The sequence below is a fragment of the Charadrius vociferus genome, unplaced genomic scaffold (genome assembly GCF_000708025.1).
Source record: "Charadrius vociferus isolate BGI_N301 unplaced genomic scaffold, ASM70802v2 scaffold248, whole genome shotgun sequence".
NCBI lineage: Eukaryota > Metazoa > Chordata > Aves > Charadriiformes > Charadriidae > Charadrius > Charadrius vociferus.
Window position 1 is genome coordinate 2115110 of NW_009649851.1, and position 8502 is coordinate 2123611.

Consider the following 8502-nt stretch of genomic DNA (forward strand, 5'->3'; position numbering starts at 1 on the left):
AAAATTACAGTCTTACTAAATCGATTTCCTCTAGAGTTTGAGTTAATTCAAAATAAATGAGGCTAAAAAATAACTTGATATCACTCAGAAATGTTCAACCCCCAATGGCTCTACCTGTCCAGGAAGTTCAGGAATATGCAAACCCTATGTTGCTTATGCCATGAAATGTACTTAATGGCTCTGGTTAAATGCTGGAGTGGCGTAGTAGTCTGAGGAAAAGAAGTCTTTTGAATTTTTTTTAATGAATTAGCTCTATAGATCAGTAGGCCTGAGTTTCCCTAGGCTTACTAAATGGCTATTTGTTTCCTTTCTAGATTCCAGCCTATGGAGAAGTGCACGTAAGAATAGGATAAATATGGCTTTTAAGGGCGAGGACCACTTAGATTCCCTTCCGTTACCTGTTCAGCGGTAAGTGGGGCACTGTCATCCAGACTTGAGTGACTGAATGCCTCTAAGGCTGCAGTTGCACTTTCCTTTGAGGATCCAAAGATGCTTAGAAACTAATTTTTAAATTTGGTTTTAGGTAATGTTCATACAAAATGTTGAGAATTAATGTGGAAATATGGGATGCATTTCTCAAGGCATTTGCAAATTTGTGTACCTGCAGTTTGGATTATGACAGTGAATATGCAGTCATCATTTTAAATGAATGAACATGTATGTGGTAGAGATGTGACTGTGTTTACTGGACCAGTTCTTTGTCATGATGGAAATTGCTAGATTTCTGCATTCTGTGAAAATCTCTGGAACCTATAAATATAATTTTCTTTAACCTGGTTGACTTTCTTCAGGTGTAGCTATGGTAATGATATGAAGGTTATATAGACTCTCCAGTCTGTGGTGCCCTGGTGGGACTGGAGACATTGGGGGCTCTACTAATCAACAGGTTTTTAAAATCTGGCTGTTGGTTAGTATCTAGTAGCTGCATCTGCATAGTGTAGTTTCACTTCTAGCCTAATGGAGGTTCTATGAAAAGGAAAAAAAAAAAAAAAAGAATACAATAACGTTCCTCATTCTCATTGAACTATAGCCTTGATATGTGGCACAACTGATGTTTTGGAAGGGCGGTGGTGCTGAATGCAGGAATAAAATCAGAAACAAAAAGGATTAAAGTGTCAGTGTTTCTCCTAGTTGTCTTCAAGTCAGATTGTAATTTTTTATCGTAATCAATTGGCTGCTGACATGCAATGTCAAAATGCAATGTTTTTCTTCATCAGAATTTGATCAGAATTCTCTACCTTGCCCGACCTGAGTCTTCCAGCAGATGCTTTGATAATGCCATTAAGCTCACAGTCACAACAAGACCATACAAGTATATTGTCTTCTGGAAGAAATGTTATGTGGAGGAACATAATTTGGGGATCCCAGGTGCCGAGGTAACTGGTACTGTTCATTAGATTCTAGCCAAAACTTACTTTGGAAACCAGTGAGTCCTAGAAGCCCTGAATAGTCAAGCATGGAATGGACTAGCATAAACAGCAATGAGGTGTCCTGTCTCACTAGTTGAATTTTCTTCCATGAAATGGAGCCATGGAATATCACTTCAGATGCACACAGTAGTGAAGACAGACTAATGACTTTGCTATGGAAATGCTTAGGCTAACCCAATGGTCAGATAAGGTGCAAGACATCCAGGTTAATTGCTTGGTGATAACTAATGGGTTCCAGAAGCTGAATCTTGGATCAAAAAGTCAAAGTAGTTATTAAAGCCAACTGCTATGCGAAGAACTTAGGTTGCAAAATGGGCCAGTGAAGCCTCTTACTGTAGTAGACAACGAGCTGCAAACAGAACCAAAAGCAGCACGTCCTATGGATGGCAAAGACTGTTCCAGGTTGATGGTGGCAAGTTTTTTTTTTTTGCAAATACATAAATAGGGAAATTAGCAGCTACTGAAAATGCAGAGTACGAATAGTGTGTGCAGCACTCAATGGTAACAGCAGCACAGAACTGAAAAGCACGACATTTTTTAGGCTACAGACTTCTGGAAAAGGAAACCGCCTGCAGGTCAGTTCTGCTGCATTCAAGGAAGCAGAACTCTGTCTGCTACGCTATGTGAAGAAAACCATGCCACTTTTTATCAGCTCCACACTATGATGTATCTTAGCACAAGAAGTGATCTGGAGAAGTTCCATATAGCAAGTGCCGTGTTCTGGCAAATTGCTTGGCTCAGCAGGCAAAATCTATAAAGGGAAGGATAAAAAGAAATACTCTCCCCTACCCCCAAGTAAATATGCAGCTTTTATTTTCCAAGTTTATTTTGAAAGAGAATCCTTTTTCATTTTGATAAGGGTTATTTTTGGAGAAACCCCATGTAACAAGATGGGCAAAGTGAACTTCATAGAATCATAGAATGATTAGAGTTGGAAGGTACCCCTCATCCTATTGCTACACTCACTGATAAAGAGTCCCTCCCCATCTTTCCTGTACGCCCCCTTTAAGTACTGGAAGGCTGCTATAAGGTCTCCCTGGAGCTTTCTCTTTTCCAGGATGAACAACCCCAACTCTCTCAGCCTGTCTTCATAGGAGAGTTATTCCAGCCCTCTGATCATCTTCTTGGCTCTCCTCTGGACTCGCTTCAAGAGGTCTGTGGCCTTCTTCTGTTGAGGGTCCCAGAGCTGGACACAATATTTCAGGTGTAGTCTCACAAGAGTGGAGTAGAGGGTCAGAATCACCTCCCTTGACCTGCTGGCCACACTTCTTTTGATGTAGCCCAGATGGGGAGTTGTCAGTAGTCAGACAGGTGAAGGCACAGGGAAGGCAGGAACTGAAAATGATGAAATGTGTTCTTACCCTAAGAATTTTGCAGAAAGAATATAGTATGGACTAGATCAATAAAGTCCAGGAATTGTACAAAATATTTTTCTCTGGGTTAGAGAAAGGAGTGGTATGGATCTTATAGGGGATTTAAAAGGACTAAGACAGGGTTCAAAATAACTAACGAGATTCAAAGCTTATTTATTCTTAATTGTCCCTGTAACTAAGCCTAAGTTGTATGCCTGTTTCAGTATTCCAGTTCATGCTTCTGCTTTTTGTGAGAGGGACTTGAAATAACTTAAAGGCATGCACTGTTTTGTCCTGTCACAGGGAAAAGGTAACACAAATCCAACTGAGGTTAGTCCTGTGTAGCACCACAACCATGCCTTGCTTCATGTTTAGGTCAGAGTCTTTCAGAAGTAAAAGCAGACACATCCCCAAGCAATAATATCTGTCTCCACAGGAAAAGTCTACCATACACATAAAAACTGATTCTAAGTGTTTCTACAGCCATTAAAGTCAACGGTTATCTTGGCTGTATAAGGAATTTAGAATTGGGGCCTTAAATCAAGTCTCTGTGCTGTGTGAATTGTTGTTTACACTCTTCTCTCTTCTCAGGTTTTGTGGGAAATCACAGCTTGTAGTGAAAAGTCTCTAGAGTATTGAGTCACTACGCTAGTGGTTTTCTAACATACTGTCAGACCTACTTTGTCTAATTGACGTCTAGACTGCTATGGATACAGCGTTTAAAACCATACTGAGGAAAACCCCAAATTATTGCAGAAACTTTGTTTTCTGTTTCAGTAAATTAGGATCTTACAATTAGTGATAGTTTTGTCTCCTAGGAGAGAAAACAGTTGGAAATAGGATCTGTTGGTAGTCCTACATAAATCAGTTTACAGGACCATAAAAAAAATAATCTCTTGCTATCAGTGATGGCCAGTTCACTATAGCATGTGAAGTGTGCATATATTCCTTAGAGATGCATATATCCCCATTCTTCCATAGAGTTGTTTTAGTACATCTTTTGAAAAATGTTGTGACCCTTTCCTCACATCTTTCTATTGGTATTGTTTTTCCATATTACCAGTGAGTTTTTCCAGATGGGAAAGCCAATGTAAAAGAAGCTGCCTTTCTCTTCTGTCCCTGCCCTGCCTCCTGTGTAATGAAAGTTCATTGGCCTTTTTGCTTTCTTTAAGTTAAAATTGTAATTTAAACGCCTTTTTTTCCTTTGTATTCATGGTTTCTTCCACTTTCCATATTGGATAGTAAACTAAACTTAACCTTTGGAGTGCTGAATCTGAAGTTATTCAGCTAAAGAGTACTCATAACAAAAAGTGAAAGAAAGCACTGTTTTTCCTTCTTGGATTACATGTTCAGTGTTGCAATTGTGAGAAATACAGTGTGATTAGCCATATTTTTAAAAAAAGAATCGAGGAAGGTCTCGTATGGAAATTAGGTAAAAAATCCACCACCACTGCTACAACCAAAAAAAACCCCAAACCCCAAACAAAACCAAAATTGAACAAAACCAACCAAACAAAAAAACCCCCAAACTCAAACAAACAAACAAAAAAATCATCTTGCTGAAAGATGTTGAAATTTGGGCTATATATCTTGGAGGAGGTACTCTTGAAAAAGAAAGGCAGGGTGGGGGCAGAGAGGATTTGTCTTCCTGATTTTCAGAAATGCAATACTGCTGGACTGTTTAATAAATTGTCTAAACATCCTTACAGCTTCAAAAATGAAAAGTGGTAGTGGAGGTTATAATCTCAACTCACATACAAACAAAGGGCAATGCTGATTATTTAAAGGAGTTTTTTGTTTGTTTATAAAAGATCTATACTTCGAGTATGAGGACCAGGAAGGTAAAACTAATAGGTGTCTACATTTAGTTTCTTTTCCCTGGTTTTAATACTATTGCTATGTTGCTTCCTGGTGGAAGTTTACATCATTATTGGGATAGGAATGAGAATTTTTATCACTGCTTCAGATGAAGGAAGTGAGGCAGAGAAAGCAGACAAGGATTTCAAATCTAGGTGCTTGTGGTTAAGTCCTTTGTAGCATTTTATCTCTCAAAATCACTTCCTTGGTTTGGTACCCCAAAGCTGGAAAAGTTTGCCATAACAGACTTCTGTAGCAGAGCCAAAAATAGAATCCAGGTTTCCTGTCTCCTATTTCTTAGCCAAAAGACAGTCCTTCCTCCTTTTGTTGCTTTCTTCCTTTTCTTTTTTTTTTTTTTTGTTGTTGTTGAACTAAAGATCTGAATCCTATGAAAGAGCAATGTGAATGAGGTCACGCCATGCTTAATTATAGTCTTGCATTGCTCTTTAAAATGTAATATGTATCTGCAGGCATTCTGGTAAGTTCTCTAGAGGATCTGCTTAGGTGTCCTGTTATATAAATTAAGATTAACATGCTCTCTGTCATTAAGAATATCAGTGGTAGAGTATCTATCGGCTCTTAAGAAATCTGAATTTCTTCTGGTATGCCTTTTTGGGGTTCTTTTTAGCCTACTTTTTGTTTGTCTTAACTCTTTATTTCTTGCAGTGCTACTTTTGTATATCTGCATGGTATGTAATGTGGTAGCTGGAGATCTGTTCACTGTGCATGCATGCTTTCTCTGGTGAAAGAAACTGTGCGAGCTGTAGTGCTACATGTGATCTGTACACTATGTAAGATATGATGGAAATTACTGAAGGAAGGAAGGAGATTCATAAAAGAACGTAAGAAAAAAATCATGTTACAGGTACAGCTTTACAATGGAAGGAAGAACATGGTTAATGTAAGAAAAGTATTCCTTTTAAGTCCAAGTAGAGTTGTAATCATATTGCCCTGAATTCAAGTTTACAGAAATAAATGGAGTAGTTAAACAAACAAACAACAACAAACAAAACCCAGGAGCTGGTGTTTTCCAGTGTCATACACAAAAATCTGTGTTCTTTAAGTTCAGATTTGAAACCTTTTCCGAAGTAATAATTTGTGCTAAGAAATATGCTTTTCTAATATTCAGCAAGAGCAGGGCTTTAGAAGGGTCTGCATGAGAAGCCTCCACATAGCTGAGACACCAACATAGCAACAGACTTATTGCAAGGCCCACACTGTGACGGCCCTAGAATTAACAGTAGTTTAAGGTAGAGAGAGCTAAAGAGGAGGAGACACTGAATTTCATAGTATAAAAATTTGAGGTCAGCTTTGTCTTGGTTATGAGAAAAAATATTGTTCTGCATCTGTGTTTCCTTGTCTGACTATATATAAAGACAGATGAAATTGATGTTTGGAAATTTATAATGTGTTTGTCCCCATAGATCCAGAGGAACTGGGGATGAGTTGGGGTGTGTGTGTGTCATTAAAGAGTGAGGACTTGCAATAAATAGAAGAATTTGTTGATTAGGTACAAAATCCAAGGAAAATACTGAAGGATTTAAGGAATCCACAGTGGGAGAGAACCCAAAACTTTATTTTCTCAGCAGATTATATGAACTGGAATACCACCTCATTGCAGACTGCAGGGAATTCTGGATGAATTGCCATCCGGAGGGGCCTTGACAGCATAGAGAAGTGGGCCCATGCAAACATATTAAATTCCACAAGGTCAGGCACAAGGTCCTGCACCTGGCTTGAGGCAATCCCAAACATGGATACAGGCTGGGTGATGAATGGGTTGATAGCAGCCCTGTGGAGAAGGACTTGGGAGTACTGGTGAACGGAAAAATAAATATGAGCTAGCAATGTGTGCTAGCAGCCCCAAAAAACAATAGTATCCTGGGCCACATCGCAAGAAGCGTGGCCAGCAGGTTGAGGGAGGTGATTCTGCCCCTATGCTTTGCTCTGCTCTGGGGAGACCCCATCTGAAGTACTGCATCCAGCTCTGGAGTTGTCAGACTCCAGAAGACGTGGATCTGTTGGAGCAGGTCTAGAGGAGGGCCACAAAGGTGATCAGGGGGTTGGAGCACTTCCCCTGTGAGGTCAGGCTGAGACAGTTGGGGTTGTTTAGCCTAGAGATGCGTAAAAAAAATCTTTGTAAATTAAGACACGTTTCTACCTGTTCAGGAACTGAATTATTTCAAGGACTATTCATATTATATTGTCTTTCTAGAGCTTCATGTGACCTCTACACAGCTGAGAAGGGGTGTTTTGAGAACACTGAGTTTTGAGGTATAAAACTTGTGAAGAGTCTTTCAAATGTGTTTAATATTGTGTTCAGATGTTCTTTATAAGGAAATAGAACCCCAAATAGGGCTGTCAGGAAAAGAATGGCTCTACCTATTGGGTTTCTATCTCTAGAGCCTCTAAAATTTCAGAAGTACTGGGTGACTTAGTTCTCAGAGTTGAAGGCAGGGAAATTGTGTTATCCAGTCATAAAAAGCGAGTCTTGGCCAAAATTGCATAGGTATGTTCCTTTTTATTCAGTTAGTCAATGATCTCTTGCCCCTTGTATTCTGTAGGTGGTGGGAATCTGTAGGTTTTGATGCCACTTGTTCATCTGGCCTTAAGTTCAAGTTAAGTTCTGGTTTTGACTGAATTTTGGGCAGCAAGTCATTTGGTTGCATTTGAGTTCATTGAAACAATTCCTATTTGGTTGTCTCCCTATTTTCTTAGATATGAATCCCTCAAATGAATGATTCCTAGGGATGTGACTTCTGTGAATTAACCTGAATAAAGGTTATTCCCTTTTATTTCATTGTGGTCTATTCTTTTTCTTTAACCATCTCAGTTCCTGTTACCTTTCTACTTCATACCTACATGGTTTCTGCACTTTGTTACTACTTCTGTTATTAGTCCCTGTCCTCACAAGATTTGCCTTACTTTCTCACTTTTTTTTAATAGCACCTTGACTCTTCAAGAATGAGCAATCCATTTTGTAAGCATGCACAACTCTGACTGTGCTCAAGTTCAAAATTAATCATAAAATAATGTTTAAGCACAAGTGCTTTAAACGCTTTGTCTAATCAGTGGTTGTATATGTCCTTACACTTTTTAGACATCTTTCTATAAGTGCTGAATTCTTTCTACTTCATGGTTTCCCACAATGTCTGCTGCTGATAATCAAGGGCTTGTTCTGTATTTCTGGCTTTTCCCACCTATGTCTGCAAACTGAACTCCCTGTCTGACAAGCACTCCATGCAAAGTAGAAAACGATATTTGTATTTGTATTGCCTGATTGTATTTTACAGGCTGCTTACTGTGCATAGATCTTGCCCTGCTAATTTAAATCCTACATTCCCTATAATCAGTTTTATTTGGATGATGTCAGGAACCTGCATGTTGTGGCTCTTAAAGCATTCAGATAAAGACTTGTTGTGGTTTAGGCCAAATCAGCTACTGGGGACCTGGGGGACCCCAGATGGGACCAACAGATGCTCCCCTCTACCCCTCTTCAAAGAGAGAAGCAGGGGAGGGAAAAAGAGACTTATGAGTTTAGAAGGAACTAAACTACTTTAATGAAATATTAATAATAACATAAAAAAAAAAAATACATACAAAACCGTATCAAGCTCCCAAGATGACAATCATGACACTGGCTGGCACTGGAGCACTCCCAGGCTGGACTCAGCGACAGATGGGTACTGGATTCCAGATCTGCATTCAGGATCGGGATTGCAGGCAGACGAACAGAGTCCTCCTCAGACATCGACCATTGAAGAAAGAGAAAGCTGACCCTTTGATCCCTCAGCTTTTATACTGAGCATGAGGCAGATGGGATGGATTACCCTGTTGGTCAGTTTTGGGTCACCTGTCCTGTC

The 8502-nt window shown here is 39.4% G+C and overlaps 1 protein-coding gene across 1 annotated transcript in view; it reads left to right on the forward strand.

Moving 5' to 3' along the window:
- Window positions 1-355: 355 nt before the first annotated feature.
- Window positions 356-8502, forward strand: part of INSC (inscuteable homolog (Drosophila)) — a 106221-nt gene continuing 98074 nt past the window's right edge. Inside the window, exon 1 of the mRNA XM_009890966.1 lies at window positions 356-408. Coding sequence (XP_009889268.1) covers window positions 356-408 — 53 coding nt within the window. The remainder of the gene's footprint in view (window positions 409-8502) is intronic.